Source organism: Fundulus heteroclitus, chromosome 15 (assembly GCF_011125445.2).
Source record: "Fundulus heteroclitus isolate FHET01 chromosome 15, MU-UCD_Fhet_4.1, whole genome shotgun sequence".
Taxonomy (NCBI): Eukaryota; Metazoa; Chordata; class Actinopteri; order Cyprinodontiformes; family Fundulidae; genus Fundulus; species Fundulus heteroclitus.
The window spans coordinates 12,291,571-12,313,836 of NC_046375.1; the positions used below are offsets into that span (position 1 = coordinate 12,291,571).

A 22,266-nucleotide genomic window follows, 5' to 3' on the forward strand; every position below is an offset into this window, starting at 1 on the left:
CTATATCTTAAAGCACTTTACAAAACAACCAGATCCAGTTTATATACAGAACAGTATATATTAAATCTAATCCACTCATATGTATACAGATTCAAAGTAATGTATATATTTAATTGGTAAATTGTTTTCTTTTATCTGAAAAAACCCTGGCAATTGCATTGTATAACAGACTTCATAGCAATCTCTCCTCCTGTGTAAGTGGTAAGATCTGTGGACAGTTGAATGCAACTAGTTGTTAACTTTGCAGCAATCTGTCATACTGAGCATATAGTGACAGTGGAAAGTAAAACTCCCCCTTTAACAGTAAGAAACCTCCAGCAGCCATCTGCTGCGACCGACCTGGCGTTTGAGGAAACGTCCAGAACGCCTTTATGTTGTCAGATAGGTTCTATTTAGGCTTTCTTGAGTCTTCTAGTTGCTAAGCAATGACTGACAAAAAACGGTTGCCTCTCAGTTAGCAAAATATATTAATATGCAGAGCATGAATAAATTACGCTTGAAAAACAATCCATCAATTTTTCTATACCCAGTTTTCCGTACAGGGTCTATCTATAGCGGTCACTGGGCAACAGGTCACCAGTTCATTACAGACAAACAACCAAACATGCACACATAAGGGTAATTTAGAGACCAGTTTACCTAATACTCATGATTTTGGACTGCGGGAGGGAGCCGGAGTACCCACGCGTTTACAGGGAGAACATGCAAACTCCATGCAGCAAGACACCAGGTCGAACCGAGGACCTTCTTGCTGCAAGACAACATGCTACCAACTGTGCCCCCTGCGCTGTCCTTGAAAAATAATAAACCTTTCAATTATTGGATCCAAGAAGTCCTTTGCAATTGCAATATTACATCTGATATTGTGATTTTGATATATGTTTAGCATTTTTTACAGCCATTGTTGCTGGCTCTACTTGTAATTTTTGCATTATAGAGCCGGAATCATTGGCTGTTGTGAAAAGTGGACATATAAAATAAAGTGTAGAGAGCAAGTTTCTATTTTTAAAAGACGACAGAGACTTTACACAGTGGTTTATTTGTATAAGTGAAACACACTGCCTACACATTTCACTCCAACCACTTCAACACAAGCTTAAGAGAGGTGCATGTTGTCACTGATGGCCCCCGTTTGAGATACCTCCAGCATGAGTCACCTCAGCACAGTCACCGTCCTATCCCCCGGCAGCTTTCGAGAATAGCCTTCTCTTGCGCTACATTTCTGAGGATACGGTCAATAATCATGATTGATGCTCAGTGACTGAGATGCTACTAAAAATAAACCAAAAATATTTAAAGTGGCAGACATCAATTAACGTTTAGTGCTTTAACGAAGCCACAATCACTGTCGAGGCCAAGCAGTCAGTCTAAATCAGAGCACCTGATCTCCACATCATTTGGGCTGCCTGCTCTAATTAAACACAAGCCAACAGTAGGGACACGGTGTTGTTAGCAGGATTAACTGCTGTTGTCACACAGAGTCATGTTGGTGGATGATGTTTATTCCTGTCCTGATCTTTTTTTTTTTCACCTTTACTTCTAACCAATTATCACAGTTCTTTGTGTTCTTATCTTCAGTCACCTTGTTTCATACTTCTGACATTTGATCTAGAATCGTAAGGCATGTCAAAATAGTTTATTATGTCGGTTTCCGTGGCTGATGGAAGTTTATATATGATCATAGGCTGTTGTTGGTATGTGGTGGTTGTCAGTGTCATCATGGTTTTGTTTAAATGTCAGTATGTGTTTAAACTGCACAAAAGAATTCACTGTGGGGATTGGGTAAGGTGTGTTGTGTCAGTTCTTGTTTTCTCTACCTTTCTTGGTGGATCTGTGTGGTGTTTCAGGATCTCATCTTGATCTGAATTCTCTTTACAGTGACATCTCTGTCATTCTGACACATAAACATGTTAACACACATATTTTATGTTGCTGTGTGTTAGTCTTTGGGAACCCTTAGTGTTTCACATGGGTTTTTCTTTGGCGTTTTTAAGGGGGCTAGCTTAGCGTGGGCTTCAGTACCACCATAGCTGCTCCTGCTGTTTCTCTGTCTGTCTGTCTGAGTCTCGACGGCCTTCCTGCTTTCTGTATCAGATGTTTAGCTACTCCTCTGCCTCCATTAGTGATAATGGTGCATGCATGACTTTTTTTTTCTTTGTATCTTTGGATGTGAAGTGTGGGAATTGGAGGCCCAGCTCTGCACTGTTGAAAAACCAACAGATAGCCAAGGTGCCTTAGCTAGCTTGGAGCTACCAAGAGTGGTTTCACATAGCGGTCCTTCAGCAGAGCCTGTGAGGCCGGGACTTCATACGAGCTGGGTCAAACTACATGTGGAGCATAGTCCTAGATCCCTGCCACATTGTGGTCTGCGTTTCTATTAAATTTTCCCCGCTCAGCAACACGCCTGCTGAGAAGCTGACTCTGGTCAGAAACATGGCATTAGAGACACTGGTGACCATAGTCAAATGTTTACCTGGGGTGATGTCAAATCCTACCTGTTACTCTGTACTTCTGTGTTCTTTTTGTGTTTATGGTCTTTTGTGCTTGCTCTGTCTTCCCAAACCCCCAGTCGGTCGAGGCAGATGGCCGTTCAAACTGAGCCTAGTTCTGCTGGAGGTTCGTTCCTGTTAAAGGGCAGCTTTCCTTTCCACTGTTGCTACATGCATGCTCGTTATGAGTAAGGATGGGTACCAAATTCTGTACTTTTTATAGGTACTGATCGTATTCCGTCGGTAATACCGGGTATCGATTCATGTATAATCAAAAGGTACCATGTTTCGTTACCAAAACGTATCACTGTGACAGCGAGGGAGTGGAAGAGTAGGCGTTTTTTTTTTTTTTTCCATGCCGAACATGAACACAGCTCTGCACACACAAGAGTGTGATTACGTTAGTAGCCGCTGGTCCAATCAACAAAGCATGGCTGATACAAAGCAATGTCTGCGCTTTTCAAAATATGCAACAGATTATGCTCGCTGCAATATTTGTGACGCTATAGCAAGACCAGAGGTGGGAATATTTCTAATCTGAGGAAGCACCTGGTCACTGCTGCCAATTTAGCAAATTTCTTGCTATATTTAGCGACTTTTCCGACCCATCCAACGACCCTTTTTTCTAAAAAAGTAACAAGCGAAAAATCTAGCAACTTTCTTCTGTTATTGGTGACTTTCCGTGAAAGTAACAATCGTTTTGGAGTTTGTTTTCTCCAAGCTTCTCCAAGCACTGTCTCCCAGACAGACAGACAGATGCCTCATCCCGAGACTCGCCTGTAGTCAGAGCAAAGAGAGCAAAGAGGAAAGCCTCTCTGTTCCCTCATTGCAAATGTATCCTGCCCTGACTTACAAAGTGGGATAAAATATTTTAAATTTGTTTTTTCTTCTCTCAAACTGTTGCACTAAAACAACTCCCTGAATTGTAATCATGCACAGCTTTAGTCCCTTATTCACCTCGTTCACTCTGTGCCTCTGATAACTGTTGTTTTGAAAAAACAAAATCTGATATTTAATTATTACATTGCCTAAATTATTATTCAATGTATTACAATTCATAAACTGTTTAATAAGGTTCATTTGTAGATCCAAACAAGTTTATATATTGAGAAATATATATGTTGACTTGAAAAAATTTGAGATGTTATTAATAAACTAACATTTATTACTACATAAACACAAAAATACCGAAAATAGGTACCGTTAAGTACCGGTATCGATTCCCAGGTACTGGGCATCCGTACCGTATCGGTTCAAATGTGAATGGTACCCATCCCTAGTTAGGAGGGATAGCTGCAAAGGCAACGCCACACTGTGAGTGTCCACGGTCGTTACGTGCTCATCCAGGAGTAAATGCTGCAAATCAATGAGTTGAAGCAATTTGCTGGGTTTCCTTAGAAAACTTTTTAATCAATCAATTTGTATTGTTTCATAGTTTGACTTTGCAAAGGGCCTTGACGGGGCATGTTGTGAATTAGAAATGAATTTAATCCAATAGGGCTGAAATTATTGCACCAATGGAGGTGCCGGTTTTACAAATTTTTCCTGCAAAATGAACATCCATCCATCCATTTTCTAACACGTCTATCCCTGTTTGGGTCGCGAGGGGTGCTGGTGCCTATCTCCAGCTGTCAATGGGCGAGAGGCGGACAGACAGGTCATCAGTATATCACAGTCTATCTTAGTAGTTGTTATTATTGGTACAGTTGTGTTAGTTGTAGTAGTGTTTTTTTTTCCTTTTAACTCTCACTACCTCACCTAGTATGTCTCTTTAACCATACAGTAAAGTTTTGTCATGTGAATGAAACGTGAATGAGTTCTTAGCAAACAGTGTAATTTATATGTTTCCAAAGAAAACCTATTGGCTGCTGTCACTGTGTTGATGCCCCAACTGTAACTGTGCACACACTATTTTTCGTGTAATTCAGTTTACATGTTACATCGTCGACCAAAGCCCTGACATAGTCACCGTAACATTTTGGGTCCTTTTTTATTTGTTTTTTTTTCTTTGAACGGATGAAGACTTTTCTGCAATGTTTTAAAAAAGAAAAGAAAACTTAACTTTTTTTGTAGCAAAACTAATGGCAATGGAGACCAGGACGTTTTCGCATCATTACACTTAATGTTGCCATTATCAGAGAAAGCATTCGTGGTTGTTGTGTAAATGAACTGTAAAAAATCAAACCAAACTTTTCTGTTTTTATCAGAAAATGTCACGTGAACAGGCTTAAGTTATGATATAGACATGATCTCACTTCATTGCAGCGGATGTGTTGCTAACTATTAACTTAATTTGCATATGGGGAAAAAGCAAAAAAAAAAAAAAAAAAAAAAACTTATGCAGGCCCCAGAGGCCCACATCATCCTCAATCCGGTACCATTCACAGTGTTGAAAATTAGAGTTCAACAACTGCTGTATGTAAAATGAATAAATAAGTAACTGTCTATTGGCAGTTTTTAGAGGAAACATTAAGAAAAGGCCATTAATAAATATTATCACAAATTGCAATCTGCAGCCTAAATGTACAATTCAGCTAACATTCACACTGTTTTGTCTAAGACAGAGAAGATCCTGTGAACTGGTCTAATTAGTTTAGAGCATATCATATTTCTCTTAAGGCTCTTATTGTGGAGGATAGAAGGAAAATGCGTTGCAGTCCATCTGCAGTATTGACAAATGGGACGCTTTTTGAACTGGCATAAAATCTCTGTCAATATTTTGTCTGCCGTTCTGAGTTTAAGCAAAGTATCTGACAAGAAGGTAACAAGTTTAACAGTCAAACAGGAGCATTTGTCTGGTAAACTTGACCAGACTGTATAAGTTAACATTTAACTTACCCAGACTTCTCATGTTGTTTTCTTCTGTGTGCTCTGGGAATAAAGCATTTTTAAAATGTTTTTAGAGCATTCTAAAATAAAAATGATCTAAATTTAAAATGCTGTACTTTTTAAAATGTATACATTTATTTTTTTATATTGCACATACGCAGTAGAATTGGCTGAGTAAATGTACTCAAATTAAAGATTTTTTTTTTTAAATCTGGACCATATGTCTTTTCTGAGTAATTTTCTTCAATTTGAGTAAATTTTACTCAGATAAATAGCTTGATGGCTGAACATTTTATTAGAGATTTCATTTTAATACAGTAACTCTAGATGTACAACTGAATGCCACCTTAATGTAGTGAGTTTCTGTTTCCATAGGATTCTGATGGCTCCAGGTAGGGTCTCTCAGGGGAGGGGGTCAGACAGAGTCCGTGGTGGTCATACTTTGTCTCCAGGAGCTCACCACAAAGAGTTACAGGAACCCTGCTCCATGTGGGGCCACAACCTGCAGAGAGTAATGCCAGGATCCGGTGCCATGGAAACTGGGTGGCATGTGAGGGCAAGACCTTTGGTGTGCTAATTCCAGGCAGCATATTCTGGCTTTGGGGACATGGAATATCACCTCACTGGTGGGAAAGAAGCCATAGCTGTTGTGTCAGATTGAGTGGTACCAGTCTGAAATAGTTGCACTCACCTCTATGTACAGTTTGGGTTCTGGAACCCAATTCCTGGAGATGGGCTGGACTTCTTTTTTTTTTTTTTTTTTTTTTGCTTATGTACAGCACTTTGAATTGTTTTATTACTGAAAAGTGCTTTATAAATAAACTTACCTTGCGTCTTTCCTACTCCGGAGTTGTTCAGGGAGAGAAGCGTCGGTTGGGTTTGGGGTCCCTTGGCTATCTCCATTGTTGGAGTTTTCTCTAGTAAGCTAGAGCGTCGTCTCTTGGGAAGGTGGCAAGGTTCTGACTACTGCTGGAGCCTCTGGATGGGGTCTTCGAAGGGGTGTCATCAGGGTATTTTAGTGGTTATCTTGAGGGGACTTCAATACCCATTTAGACTAAGATGTAGTTTCCTGGAGGAATGTGATTGGGAAGAACGGCCTTCCTGGGCTGGACCTGAGCAGTGTTGTAGTGGTTATCCAGTTATCCTCACAAACCAATTTTGGATGGATGGATGGATGGAAGGAATTTTAATTGTGGAAACTTTTATGATAAAAATCATTAAAACAAATTACCATTTCTGTTGTTGGAAAGGCTTTGGACCTTTGGCATACCAAATTTGCTTGCTATGCTTCCATGATTTTGCTATTCCCTCTTTAGGCAGTAATACATCAACAATTATCAGATGGACGTTTTGTACATATTTGTTGTTGAAGTGCTTTTATGGATAAATCATTGTAATGAGTTATACAGATATACTGCATCTACAAAAATAACACATAGTCACATAATCTTCATTTATTCATAATTTTTTTAGTAGTGCTCATTTACAAATTAAACTAAAGTAATCTTGGTAAACATATATTATGCAGAAAGTGCTGTTCATTGCTTAAGACAATCTAGATAATAGTACATCTGTAAAGATATTTTGTTTTTCTGCCTCTGTTCTTCCATTTTTGTGTTCTTGCAAAGGAAAATAATTGATTCTAAAAACCTTGTAATGCAGCTAAATGTAATTAGCATGGCTGAGTGAACAAAGTGCAGTGATATGTTCAACATATTTTGCATGTAAAAAAAAAAAAAAAAAAAAAAAAAGGAACAAGACGGTGTCTATCCAGTAAAACAGCTTGAATACTTGCAGTATGTAAGTACATTAGAATTATTTTACTGTGGTCCATTCTTTATTATTGAAAAAAATTAAATTCTTAGGTTTGTGCAGAATCAATAATTGGATTGTATGCACTAATGAAATTTGCTCCCTCTCTTTCCCACTGCCCTCCTCCATCTCTCTCCTGTAGGTAGTGTCATCGCAGCAAAAGGATGCCGCTGGTTAAGCGCACCATCGAGCCCAGGCACCTGTGCCACACGGTGCTGCCTAGGAACATCAAGAATGAGCTGGAGTGTGTGACCAACATCTCCTTGGCCAACGTCATCCGCCAGCTCAGCAGCCTCAGTCAGTGACACAGAGACTCAATACACTCATATTCTTATATTTATATAAACAATTCTTCTGCACATTTCTAATGGACTTAATAGAGATGGTAATAAAAAAAATCTGACTCAGTCAGTAAAATGCACAAATCTAATCAGTGCTTCAGTTTGATTTAGCCGGTTTTTGAAAAAGGCACATCAGCATAAAGCTGCATTCTTGAAAATGTTCCAGTGCGGTGTCCTATAAATACTGATTCAGACAATTCATAGGAGAGACATGAGCAAAACAATCTACCAAAGACATTGCAAAAGGATTTGAAGTGCCTAACAAGCAGACCAGTCTATAACCACCTACAGGAACTGTAGTAAGCACCCTGTTTCTCATTAGACTTGCTGTTAATAAAAGTATTTTGGCTGTGCTGTGAAAAGATTTGTGATTCAGAACCCTGAACTACACAGAGGAGTAAAATAGTCATTAGACTTTAATCCGTCACTGTAAAAATAATGTTCTGATACATGGATAAAGGTTAAACAGTTACAGTATATAAATATTATTTCAGTATTAGTTTATTAAAAAAACAATGAAATGGGAGTAAAATATAGCAAAGTGTAATTTTAGCATTACAAGCCCAGTCTGGGAATGAAGTTTGCAAAACCTTTCTTCTAATATAAGGGCTATAGGATTTTTTTCCTCTATCTTTTCTTTTATGTTTGTTTTTGACAGGACATTTTAAACACTGCAAAAATACTGTAGATGCCAGATAAAATTTTCAGCTGTTGTAGTAGTGAATCCATGCAATGGTTTTATAGCAACAAAATGCATTATAGAAAGCCTAAGCTGTTTAGAGTTTAAATTTAAATGACATAGTTGAAAAGTAACATTTTATACTGGAGTTGTGGCACTATTGAAACAAAAGGTCACAACTAATGGACTAACTTCCATTCTAACGTACCGAGGATAAAGAAGTGCACTTCAGCATAGGAAGGTGTATAATTTGCAGAACAGATGCTTGGATGTGTACTGGTGCATAACAAACCACGTTACATCGCACAGCTCCAAACATTAGCAGTGGGCCTGCTAGGCTACAGAGACACCCAGTTGCCACTTTGTTTCTTCACATCTCAGTAAAAGTAATCTCTGAAGTAATAAAGGTTGGCGAGAAAAGAAGAGCAGCATGGTTTGCTCTGATTCTGTTTCACAAAAGCATTTGGGTTGTCTGATCAACAGGTCTACAGTGCATGTTGCGGACCATCAAGGTCTCCAGAGGCGGCTGACGGGAACCATAAACGACAGTTACTTTCAAGTAAAAATGTTCTACCGAAACGAAACGATTGCTTTAAACAATAGAGCTGATATCCAGTTTTGACAGCAAGCAGTTGACTCACACTTACTAAAGAACTGTCCATCTCTTCCAAATGAACGTTTCTTGCAAGTTTATTTTGGAACTTTGGAAGCTTGACATAAATTATTTTAATCTTTGTGTGTGTTTTGTTTTTTTTTACAGGTAAATATGCAGAGGACCTTTTTGGAGAGCTGTTCAATGAAGCCCACTCCTTCTCTTTCCGGGTCAACTCCCTGCAGGAGAGGGTGGACCGACTCTCCATCAGCGTCACACAGCTGGACCCCAAAGAAGAGGAATGTAAGTTTCATGCCAGCGGCAATACAGCGTCTTGTAAAATGATTTAAACGCCTTGAACTTTTTCTAACTTTTTTTAATTCGAAGTGTGTGATTTGGATTTTTATGTGGTATACTAATACAAGGAAGTCCATTCTTGTGAAGTAAAAGAAAAAGAGAGATATGGTTTATATGCATTTGCATATAGTTCTCCTTAGTCAATGCAGTATTGCTGTAAATGTTTTGGTTTGTATCTACCAGCCTTGCACATCCAGAAATTGATTTTTTTTTTGCCCTTCTTTGTAACATTGTTCAAGCCAGGTCATTTTCAAACATTTTATTCAATTTAAACTAGTTACAATGATTTAAAAAAACCTCTATTGACTTTTCTATGATATTGCCCATTGATTTTAATGGGTCTTACTGAAGGAGCAGGTAGCTATGAGATGCTGCCATTTTTTTATCCACTGTAGTAGTAAAACCTTTCCTCCGGTTAGAAACATTGCTCTCGAGTTTCTGTTTGACTCGCTGCTCATTTACTTGACAAATGTGTTTTCCTTGTGTGAAGAGGATCTTTGGGATCCTTGTTGTGAGCAATAAAAAGAAAATGTAATAATCTGTGTCCTCTGTCAAGCAAGCCAGGTTATCCTGAGAGAGGAGAGGCAGAACGACAGGATAGAGTATCGGGTAGAGTCGGCAGAAGGTGTACAGTAAAAAACACTGAGAGAATCACAGCGGTGTAATACCACGCTCTAAGGCACTGTATCGATTTCCCATGGGTCTGCAGTGTGTTTAAGGATTTGTACAATGCCACTTTGGCTGCTTCCTTGTCACTGACAGACAGTAAAATGCTCACTGGTTATGGCCCTTTTGAATGCAACCGGAAGATTTGGTAACCCTTTTTCATAAGGCAATGAATTGGTTGCAATTTTACAAGGGTATATGTTTGGACATTATTGCTTATATGCTTCCTGTATCTTGTTCCTGCTCTCTCCCCCCATTCATGTATACAGTTTAAACCAGACATTTACATACACTGGTAAAAGACACACAAAGCCGTTTTTTTGTACCGTTCTACATTAAATCAAACTGAACCTTTCCCGTTTAAGATTAGTTAGCATTAACAAAAATAATTTATATATCCCAAATGCTAGAATTATTGTAAAAATAATTCCTTACTGTCTTCAAATTCAGAAGTTTGCTTTCATTGTGATTCCTTTTAAATAATTTGGGAAGACCCGGGTGATGATTTCAGGGCTTCGCGAGCTTCTGATTGGTTAATTTAGAAAATTAGTGTTAATTAGAGGCACACCTGTAGATGTATTTAAAGACACCACCTCAAACACAGTGCTCCCTTTATGACAGCATAAGAAAATCTAGAATTACCAGCAGAGAAATCAGGAAGATGATTGTTCACCTCCTTAATTCTGGTCCGCCCTTGGGAACAAATTCAAGATAACTGAAGGTGCCACATTAATCTGTTCAAACAAGTATATCAGAATAATAACAGCATGGAAATGTTTAGTCATCCATGCAAAAGACTTTGTGAAGGTGCTGGCTAAAGTTGGCAAGGCAGTGTCACTATCTAGACTGAGCTGAATCCCATGCCAAGGTGCGCTGAAAAGCCAGTCAGAAGAGAAGACAAAAACAAACTCCAGTTTGCACATGAACGCAAATTAACATTTTTGGTGAAGTGTGTCTGGCCTGAAGAAAGTAAAACTAAAGTGCTTAACTGCAATGACCTGCTCTAAATTTAAATATTATTGAAAAGTTTGTCTATTTCATCACCTCAGTTCACTAAGTGAACACATAGTATATACATTAATTACACACAGAAAACACATTTTTAATACAGAAATGTGGGCTTACTGAAAAGTATATCTATTATATATAAAAATACTCTTAATCTATATCCTCATTTACTGAATATGACTCTGGATGACATCCTGAGGAGACAACCTTTTGTGGAAATATTGAAGCAACAATTTAGGATGGATAGTGACCCTGAGCTTACTGCCAACTTGGCTACAAAGTGGCCTAAGTTCTACAAAGTCAATGTACTGGAGTAGATATCAGAAAACCCTGATTTCAGAATACCATCTTAGTATTGTGAGAAACTTGTAGACGGATACAAAAACAGTTGACCCAAATAAAACTGTTTAAAAAGCGACTCTAATCCTGAGTAACTATAAGTAAACCGCTGGATTTGAAGAAAGACAAATCTAACAAACACTCTCCCTTGTTAGTCTGCTGTTATTCAAATAGAAATAACTTAATCACAACAGACTTAAAGCAGAAAGTTTAAAATCATATAATGGCAGATGGCGAACAATGTGGGGTGTATGTATAACTTTGTTCTTGGGTAAATATCATTTTGCCGCGTTTGATTGGAACATGTGCAAACACACCCAATACATGTTTTTTAAAATGCTCACAAGGTTTGCTGCAAAAGCAGTTATTTAATGTTTCAGATGCCCCAGTTACTATAAGACAACAATGTGCTTGTTCATTTTAATATGAGGCCACAAAGCTTCGGCAGATTTGTGCAGTTGCAAAGATAGTATGCTAAGCTTGCATCTGTGCTTGTGGTCCATGTCTTCATCTGACTTCATAAATAATCCTGACTATTCTCCCCCCTCATTGCCTCAAGTGTTGGCTTGAGAGATTGTGGATAAGAATCAGCTCAGTTGCATTTTAAATGAATGGTAGTGGTGTGGGAAGGGGTATGATGGGAGGAGTCAGAGGGAGGAAAGTAAGGAAGATGGACGGTTAGAGGGAAGGGTGTTTTAATACAGGGCACTGCAGCAAAAGCAGTGGAGTGTAAAAGGATTGTACCGCAGAATTTTCAGGACCTTGCTGAAATGGCTTCCTCTGCTGCTCAGAAAAAACCTCCTTCACATCCTTTTACGGTCTGACGGAGAAGTCTTTAGAATGGCAAAAAAAACTCAGTTCTGTCATCTATCGTTTGTCCCTCGCTCGAGTTTGTAAAATCAAGTGACAATACACCCCCCGCTCCAAAAGATTCTGTGGGAGGGGGTTCATCAGAGGGGTTGTTTCCCATAAGTGCCACCCCGCATCTTTCATCATGACCCTTTCTTTACCCTTACGCTGTCAGAGTGGATGCTCTTACTGTAAGACTCTCCTTGTAATCGTCTGTGTGGCTTTGTGGTCGCCATGAGCGGAGGCGTGAAAAGAGGAGGAAATCAGTGTGTGCAGGAATGGGGCCATAAATCAGGAACCTAGAGGGATGAAGATTAGAGGAATGGGGGTCAGGTATAGGATGGAGGAGAGTGGAGCACACAATGGCTGCTTTACAGATGAGCAGACCACAAAAGTCTTACATGGTTCTCTGCAGCTGTAAAACCTTAGATGAGCGGATTGAAATTGCTAATAAGTTGCTAAACAACAGATATTCCCTCGTGTGACATGCGTTCACTTTTACTTAAAGGTATGTTATGTGGAATAGCAGCAGTTGGTAGTTGCAAACACCGAAGTTCCTCCATCAGGCGTTTTCAGAACGCAGGGATTAGATCATTATTAGGATAATGAACTAGATTTTGCATCTGCCGGCAGTATTGTGGCTATTTGTAGTCCTTGTATAACTAAGTTTACAGGTTTTTTTTTATAGCTTCTGCTTTATATTAGGTGCTGTTCAGCTTAATAGGTACTAACACATAACGTAGGAACAGCAAGGCCTGAAAAAATAAGTTTCCATTTAATTTTCACATAGTAGCGTCGCACAGTTTAACACATTTATGTGGTGCATGGAGGGTGAAATTTATCTTTGTATTTGAGTGAAAAAATGCTACATCTGAATAATAGAAGCAATTCATCTGTTTTTTTCCTCTTGTAACATGCCATCCTTTGACAATGTGTGACACAATCTACGACTGACTTTTCATAATCTTATACAATCTTATCTTATACAACTCTGCTTTGAAAACTTACCCAAAAACACACATCAAACACATAGTTTAAAAGATATTATCCATCATATTGTTGTAGCCGTTGATGGTGCTAAATGTCCACCAACAGAAACAACAGTAATTAACCATCTTTCTCTGTTAACTAATTATTGCTTTTCTTACTTTTCATGCCCCCTATTTTATATATGGCTTGTGTATTGGCATTCAGTTTATTTTATTTTTTTCATGATTTATTGCTTGAACACCTTGGGCTAAAATGTCAGTGGTGCGTACACAGCCAATGAGCATCCTCACGTTGTCAAATATATTTTTGTTAAATTAGACTACCATCAACGGAAGCCGCTCTAAGCATTTGGCATGCTGAGATGAGGGAATTATCGGCGCAGACTGTCTGCATACAGTAGCATAACTTGGGGTTATGTTGTGTTATCAATGGGTTATTTTTGCGACATATGAGTAGCATTTACATAATTTACATAGCAGTGGCTCGTATTTCCTGTGTATCTGGATCTGAGAGTGACGTCCATCCCACCAATCTGTTTGACATATCCAGCAATTTGGTGAAAGTGAACGCTTTCTTTGGTGTCTGTTTTTTTACAATTTACCTTTAAAATATTGATTGTAAATAGTTCATAACAGTTTAGAGCAAGATCATAGGGCCCAGACTTGACTTCCCCAGATCCCAACCCTGCTACACAGCTCAAATGGCTACCAATTTAGGCACCCCTCCTCATAGTTTGTGGCATTTTGGTGTCTCGTTCAAGCATGATAACGAGTATGAGAAAAGAAAGAAAGTGAGATGAATAATAGAATAATTAGACATCATTTGCAGTAATGTGTCAGCTGCTCCAGTCCGTCATGGTGAAGAAAGAGCTGAGTAGAAACCTTCTCTGTTTACCAATTCATGTCCCTTCTGACCTGAAAACACCCTCAGAACAGTCAACGAATTATGAGCATAGAGATTAAAGTATGAGTTTACTTTCTGGGACCCAATCCCAGGTAAGCAAAAACAAAAAAATAGTAGGGGTGGATGGACAGACATTGGTTTTAGATATATTTCAGTACCCCTTATTTTATTTTCATATTATCACCAGTACATTGTAGCTCAGGCTAACAAAAGGTAGAGTCTCTTGAATCTTGAAACTTTGGCAGAGTTACTGACATCCAGGAAGGGGGACGGGGGGTCTGGTTCCTCCAACGGTCAGTGGCAGGGTCCACCCAGGACATGTTGCCAGTCCATCATAGGGCAACAAAGAGACACACATCACAAACAACCATGCACACACATGCAAATTAGAGAGACCAATTAACCTAACTGTCATATTTTTGGACTGAGGGAGAAATCCAGAGGACCTGAAGAGAACCCATGCTTGTACTGGGAGAACATGCAAACTCCACGCAGAAAGACCCCAGGCTGGGGTTTCGAACCAAAGACATTCTTGCTGCACCACTGTGCATTTGGGCTAAGAATCACTTATCAGGTGATGATATTAGCTCTGGTGGCATTGGTATTCTCAATCAGCTTAGTTTGCAGTGCATTACAGTCTATTATTATTGTAAAATCCTTATACTGCATCACAAAAGAATTGTATTGTACACATTGTACAGCGTACAGCATGACCGAATGGGTGACCTCCACATAGGTAGTAGCATGAACTGCTGTTGCAGATTGAGTTGCAGAGAGAGGCACACACCTCAAAATAGCATTGCTTTGCTGGTTGTTTGGAGACCAAAGTGGACTTCGCCTATTACCTGTGGGAGGACGCCTGATTGTTAAGATGTTGTACTGCCCTGCATAATAAATGCAATGTAAAAGACAATGAATTATCCTTGATACATTATATTTTGTTAAAAAGATTAAGCATTGGAGGCAAAAAAAGGATTTTACCATGAAATGACCAGATATAACTTGATTTGGCTCAGGATTTTCCTTTTCTGGTGAAGCAAACTAAAATTACAAAGCAAGGAGGGAACAAAGAGGAAAATAAGCATAAGTGGAAGCAAGTATGATTGAATATCCTGTGCTATATCGAGGTGATTTGATTTAGACAGCTATAAGGATGACAGCGTAACAATAAGGTGCTGTGACAGGAAAAAAATACAATCTGAACAAAGAGATGCCCTGCAGTATAAACAACACTGATGAAACTGTCAGCTTTTACAGGGGCTTAAACATCGATCTTGGTGAGGTTTACCTGTAAGTACTGTTTGTAAGTTGACTGTAATAGCCTTTTCAGGATAAAACAATATTTTAAGACCCTTTCGGGCGTGTTAACATCTGGCATTAACATTTGTCTTGTGACTATGCAGCTCAAAGGTAGGCAGCTCTACGTATAACTAAATGTGAGTGCATCTAACACAAACGCTAAGAGACGGCAAGATCTGATAGTTCACACCTAGCTGTAATGGGTTTAATCTGCTGATGGACATGCTACTTCTAAACATTAAAGATGCCTGATTGAAGGTCGTAGTATGGTCCACAATGGGATTTATGCAGTCATTAAAGCCAAAGGGCCTTCCTCTGTCCCCATAATTTATAACTGCTCAGTGTGACATGTGAAGAACAGTCACACACTTTGTCTGTACCCTGCTGACCCTTCAAAGGGTATCACCCTTTGCTTTGCCCTTTAGGATTGCACCCCCTCCTTCTTCTTCAAACCACAATCTGCCTCACCACACCTATATCTGGTCTTTATTGTCCTCTCCAGGCTGCTCTCATGTCTTTGATTGATCGCTGCTTGCCCTTCATCCTGCATGGATGCCATTTGTGTTCTGTCAGGCCCTCATCCCCCTTCACTTCAGCCAGCCAGGCTAATGGCCTGCATCCACTGCTTAATGGCACTGTTACATCACTGGACTGGCTGCAGGCCATTATGGAAGGCCACGAAGCCACACCGAATCCCTCGGGGCTCCAACTGTTTCCTTATCTACTGTCTTATTCTTTTCTTTCGGTCCTTCTGGATATGTTCATCACTGTACTTATCTGTTAAATGGTTTCCACTTCTTTTATGTTGGTAATGGTGCTTTTTATGACATCTTAATCTTTTTTTTATGTTCTTCTGGAACCACAGCTCTGTTCTTCTAATCTAATTCTGCATTCAGTCATTTCTTCTCACTAATATATACTTTTCAAAACGGGCAGAAGTCTCATCCCAGAAAATCCTCTTTGGTGATATCTTAGTTTGCCCTTTGACTGAAAAGATAGGAGACAGAAAAAAAACAGTTTGTTGCTATAAGGCAATTACAATTTCAGATAAGTTATAATTCAACAGTAAAAGCCTCTGAGAGGGTCTCGGCTTACCCATATCATAGGAGGAGTTTCCTTTGTTTTAAAGTTTTTAATCCATGCTCATAACTTCTAATAGGGGCAGGTTTAGGAGAGGAGCTGTCCTGACTTATAAAGATTTACACAAATCTGCTTCACTCATACTGTAGGTGTTTAATTATATATTTTACAACTGGGATATATGGTTGGAAACATGCATTCCTGCAAATTAAAATCCCATAACATAAGAAAGAAACAAATATGACCCTGTAGCTGGTGATTAGTCACCTGGACAGTGGCGGCTCCTGACAAATTACTCGGCAGTGGGGTCAAATGTTATGATGATGGCTAAGATGACCCAGTCATTGGGTAAAATTTTGATTAAAGAAAGTCACCAACTTTACAGTGTTACGTTTCAATGTTTAATTTGTTGTTTGTTCAATTAGTAGATGGCAGCACAGATTAATTGTACATACTATACAGTAATTCTTCTGTATAGCTAACAAGTTAAATTCTTAAATACAATGAATTTGTTTCCACAATAGAGTAGTTAATTTGCTATCAGCTATTTTGGCCTGCAATATATAGCCATCATGCGTGTGATGAAACCACATTAGGGCAAGCACTCCCAGAGCACACAGAAATTAATACCTGTGACCAAAATTTGAAAGAAAGACTCTTAGTGTATGGCAGCGCCCGGGATGATTTTTAATTGGACTGAAATCGTCTCAATTAGGTTGGCTTCTGGTCGGAAGTGGCTGTGAGACTGCTGAATTACTGCTGGTTGGACGATATTATGAAGAATGAGGCTGACAGAATAAAGTCTTTCTCTCTTTTTGTATGTAGCTTAGGGAGGGCGGTGCACCATCGCCCACTTGGGGCTGTCCGTACATGTACATGTTCTCTTGTTTTTCCCATTTTGAATGGTGGGAAAGAGAAATAACCCGGTGTGTGACATTTTCTTTCCTTCATTTCAGAACGTAAAACTCCAAATATTATATAGATTCATTACAAAAAGAGTGAAATATTTTAAAACATTTCTTTTAAAATTGATGATTATGGCTTGGAGATAAACACGGAAAACTCTGTGTCTCAGAAAATTGGAATATTATGTAAGATCAATAAAAGAAATAAAAATAAAAGATAGAAATGTCCGCCTTCTGAAGGGTATGTTTGTTTCTATGCTCTCGTTGCTTAATTGGGCCTCCTTTTGCATAATTTACTGCATCACTGTCACGTGGCATGGAGGCGATCGGCCTGTGGTTCTGCTGAGCTATAATGGAAGCCCAGGTTGCTTTGATGGCTGCCTTCAGGTCATCTGCATTGTTGGGTCTGGTGTTTTTTTGTTTGTTTTTTTTTTCCTTCTCTTGACAAAACTCCACAGTCTCTGTGGGGTTCAGGACAGGCCGGTTTTCTGGCCAATCAAGCAGAGCCACACCATGGCCAGCGAGTCAGCTTTTGGTACCTTTGGCAGTGTGGACGGATGCCAAGTCCTGCTGGAAAATTTAATCATCATCTCCATGCAGCAAGTCATCAAAAAGAAGTATGAAGTGCTCTGAAATTTCCTGGTTGATGGCTGTAATGACTATTAACTTTACAAAACACAGTAAACCAACACAAGCACATGACATGATACTGACTGTGAAAATGTCACACTGGATTAGCAACATGACATTTTTTTTCTATTGCCCCTTAGCTCTTCCTCCAGACTCTGGGACATTGATTTTAAAACGTAAACTCTTTCATCCAAAAACTGGACCTCGGACCACTGCCCACCGTTCTCCTTAGCCCAGTAAGACGTGTGTTGTTCCTGTGTGGGATTCGTCTGTGCAAAGTGGCTCTTGTTCCGCTGACTCCACCCTCCGTTCACTCCTTGTGAAGCTTTTCCAAATTCCTGCTTGACATTCCTCTCAAGGCTGTTGCAGGTGCAAGTTTTACTTCCAAATGTTTTCCTTCCACTCAACTTTCAGTCACTACAGTACACTTGGATACAACACTCTGTAAACCACCAGCTCCATTTGCAATGACTTGTGGTGGCTTCCCTTCCTTGTTGAGAGCATCAGTGATTGTCTTCTGGACGTCTGTCTGGTCAGCAGTCTTCAGCGTAATTGTGCAACCTACTGACCCAGACTGAGAGACCATTTAGAGGCTCAGGAATCCTCTGCTGCATTTTCTTACTTATGCAGCAGTGTGCACACGTCCATAGTTAATGCTGTACACAGCCTCTTTTAAGAGTTATTGATGCAAATGTGAGATTCTATACATGATATCTAATGTGTCTAGTACAAAACAACTTCTAAAACACATGCAAAAAACCGATCCGAAGAGAGGGAGCAAAAGCTGAATTGAAGACAAGGGATGCAGGAGGAAGTGTGCAGCAGGTAAAAAAAATATATAGGTCAGCATTTGCATCAGAGTAAAACAGGGAAGAGAGCCGTGTGTACATGCTAAAACTTGGCCTTCAACTTTTCTTATCCGTTCCGGCTGTTTGTGTGCCAGAACAGATACTCTGAGATGGAAGGAAGTACAAAGAAAGAGGACAGCGGAGAGGGGGGAAAAAAAATCTGTAAAGTTTTTATTGAAGCCGGGGGTGTTTGTAGGTGACAGAAACTTCCTCACCTCACTGCAGCTGAAGTCTCTCAGCCAGATGGTATCTGTCTAAAAAGTGAAAGATTCGAACGCTAGAAATAAACTGTTCAGGACGGCTCGCTGATAAGATGCATCCTGAGATCAGAGACAGCTGGAACACCTGGCGTCGATTCTCGCAGGTTTTACCCCTGGATTTATAAAGACCTTTGTCTTCATTAGCTGCTTAAGCTAATTTATTCAACTTAATATACCTAAACCCCTTTACTTTAAGGCATTTATGTCCTAAGCTCCCTTAACATGCTTTTGCCTTTTTTTTCCCTCAGAAACTAAGCTTCTCCATGTAAAACATTTGAGTTGTCGTTGAGTGACATCCTGTTTTGTAGTTAGACGAATGACTTGAAAAGATCTTATACAGCCTGTGTCTAATCTTATGTATAAATCCAAGGGCTCAGTGTAAGTTAGTAAATATTTATAGCCGCCTCACTGTGCATCAAACTCATCCTCCACAGATCTGCGGCTGGCTGTTTCTCTCTCTCTCTTTTTTTTTTTTTTTGTTTGGCCTACTTGTTGCACCATCTGACAGCCCCATGAAATGTCTAAATCCATCTGAGCAGTATGTACAGTGCTTGCTTCTCTCGACGGTCTCCTTTTGGAAACTAACTGCTCCTTACCGTGCCAGAAGCTTCTGTATCTACAATGTAGACCAGGTATATGGAAAAAGAGTTTCACCTGAAGGAGGAGAAGCAGCTCAAGTGTATTCAAACCTGTGTATTTTTTTGGTCTTTAGTTGAATATGGGCAACAGCAGAACTTCCTGTACATTATTTCCAACTGTGGGTTAACATATAAGAGCGAATCATGCCTTTAAATGTGCCTCTTCCTCCCTGAGGATGTATTTTGGACCGTTGTGGGCAGAGAGTGGGGAGCTCTCAGGACCTTTTAATGTGCACGCTCACTTCTTAACTCACCTTCTCTTTAGTTTTCTCACCTTTTTATAAAGAAAAATCTATTTCAGCCTCTGTCACCCAATGCCTCTTCAAAGTCTTACAAGCATAACATTTTCTTCTGGATGTGTTTTTTTTTTGTCTGTCTTTTTTCTGTTCAGGTTGCAAGAGTCATCTCAAGGGAAGCTCCTGTCTTACTGTTTTTGTCATTGAAATGATATAGTTGTGTTGCGCTGGTGTTTGTTTGCATATTAGTTTCCACATGTTTTTTTTTTTTTTATCTCTGTCCTAATGACACATTCTTGGTTTCTGTCTGTGCCCTGTTTCCATGATCCTGTCTCCCTTTCTTTTGAAACTTTCCTTATGCTGCTTGTCAGACCTGGTTCTGTGAGACTGTTCATCTCAGTGCTTCGGGTGGCTGATCATTTACTGTCCCGAGTCTGTAGAAGTGATTATCCAGCTGTTATCGAGATTCTAGATGAGAAACTTGGGCTGGCTCGTGCAGTGTCTTGAAAACAAACTTTTTCCTTTTTTTTTATTTCACATAACAAATGTCGACATGTTTTGATGAGAGATTTTATACATAACTGTTATCTAAGGTTTTACAAACAAACAAAAAAAATAAAACTTGAAAGTTGTGGCATGCATTTATATTCAGCCCCCCTCCCGTTATTTGCAGTTACAGCTCTTTTAGAGTATGTCTCTTGTTTGCACATCAGGACGGAAACGTTAAACTGTTCGTCTTTGCAAAATACCTTAAGCTAAAGTAAGATTAAATGAGGTGCATCTGGGAGGATCAGTTTCCAAGTTCACAGATTTTCAGATGGATTTTCATGGTTTTTGGCCTCGTCTGACTTGGACACCATCTTCCACACGTTGTGTGCCTTATGTAGCTTGTGGCAAGCCTTTAAAAGGGACTTTTTGTTGCTTTCGGTCAATGGCCTTCTTATCACTCTTTCAGAAAAGCCCGATTTGTGAAATGCGTGACTAGTGATTGTCAAGTCAACTGTAGGCTTACAGTCGTCTCATACTCTGGATTTTCAGATGGTGGATTGAACAGCACTTCATAGGATGTTCAAAGCTTGAGATACTGTTTTATAGCCTAATCTTGCTTTACACTTCTCCAAAATTTGTATCCTTGACCTTTCTGTAGTGTTCCTCTGCATTTGTGATTCTGTTTGTTCTTTGATGTTCTCTAACAAACCTCTGAGGCCTTCGCAGAACATCTGAGAGGAGGAATGTTGCTCATTACCGTGGGTGGTTTCTGAAGTCCACCGGATTCACTGGATTTTATTTAGGAGTGTCAGAGTAAAGAAGGCTAAACATGCATCCACACACACACACACACACACACACACACACACACACACACACATTACAAACACTACAAATATCCACCGCTTTGTATAAGTTTGATCTGCATAGCGAAAAAACACAATGAAAAGTTTCTAGGGGTTAAATTGTTCATTCCTGTACGGTGAAAGCATGTTTATTTTAGTCTGTAAATGAACGTCATCGCTGCTCAGTTCTAGCCTGCTAATAACAGGGGACTAACAGAATGATTCCAGGGCTGCTGTGCTTGTTGTGTCCTCCCCCGGGCCGCTGTTTCTATTTGTCTCTCCCTCATGTATAATTCACATCTGGTCACAACATTCTGGCTTTTCTCCCAAGACTTTTTGCTTCCCCCATCTAGAGTTGGCATTGGTAAAGTTTTTTTTTTTCTTTTTTTTTTTTTCCTCTGCTGAGCAGTTTTCCTGCTTGTTTTTTTTTTTCAAGAGGTTTAACTGTGCGTCGTTGATTCTTTTTTCTTTTTCTTTCTTTCTTCACGTCTTTTTTTTTCTGTCATAAGGGGAAAGGGACAATCATTATCTTATCTTAGTCATCACATATGGTTTCCTTAAGGGGAATTGAAATGAACCTCGAAAATGTGCCGTTAACCCAAGGGAGGAAGGAGGATGAGTCGTTTATGACGGTCGTTTGTGCTCTTATCCGTTCGGCTGATGGTGATGTTGATGGGACAGAACCAATTGATCGTCACAAGCTCATCAGCGATGTCACAAAGCTAACAAACCTACACGTTCCAAAGGCTTAAGAACGAGCCTGATTCGATAAGTAAAAGCCCCCAAATTTCCCAATTAACAAGTGTCCTCCATTTGTCCCATGTCTCCGCAGTGTCTCTTCAGGACATCACCATGAGGAAAGCCTTCAGGAGCTCTACCGTTCAGGACCAGCAGCTGTTTGACCGCGCCTCTCTGCCCGTCCCTCTGCAGGAGAGCCTCCAGACCTGCGAGGAGCCGCCGCCTCTCAACATCCTCACGCCCTACAGGTCAGAACGCTGCTGTTACGCACAAAAACACGCTTCACCTCATCAGTGTAGCCAGCATGAAGCTAATGAAATTGACTTTATTTTTCTCAATGCACACCTTGCAAATAGTAAAAAAGATTAATAAATGTTAAAAAACATTAACACAGAGAACTGGAATGGCCTTGAATAATAATCTCAGCTCATTTTGTTTTTGGAT

At 39.6% G+C, this 22,266-nt stretch overlaps 1 protein-coding gene across 3 annotated transcripts in view; it reads left to right on the forward strand.

The window, feature by feature from the left end:
* Positions 1–7,272: 7,272 nt before the first annotated feature.
* wasf1 (WASP family member 1) overlaps positions 7,273–22,266 on the forward strand; it is a 40,797-nt gene continuing 25,803 nt past the window's right edge. For all 3 annotated transcript variants that reach the window (XM_036147400.1, XM_036147401.1, XM_036147402.1), the window contains exons 1-3: positions 7,273–7,427; positions 8,911–9,045; positions 21,917–22,070. In XM_036147400.1, the coding sequence (XP_036003293.1) occupies positions 7,295–7,427; positions 8,911–9,045; positions 21,917–22,070 (422 nt within the window). In that variant the 5' untranslated portion in view covers positions 7,273–7,294. The remainder of the gene's footprint in view (positions 7,428–8,910; positions 9,046–21,916; positions 22,071–22,266) is intronic.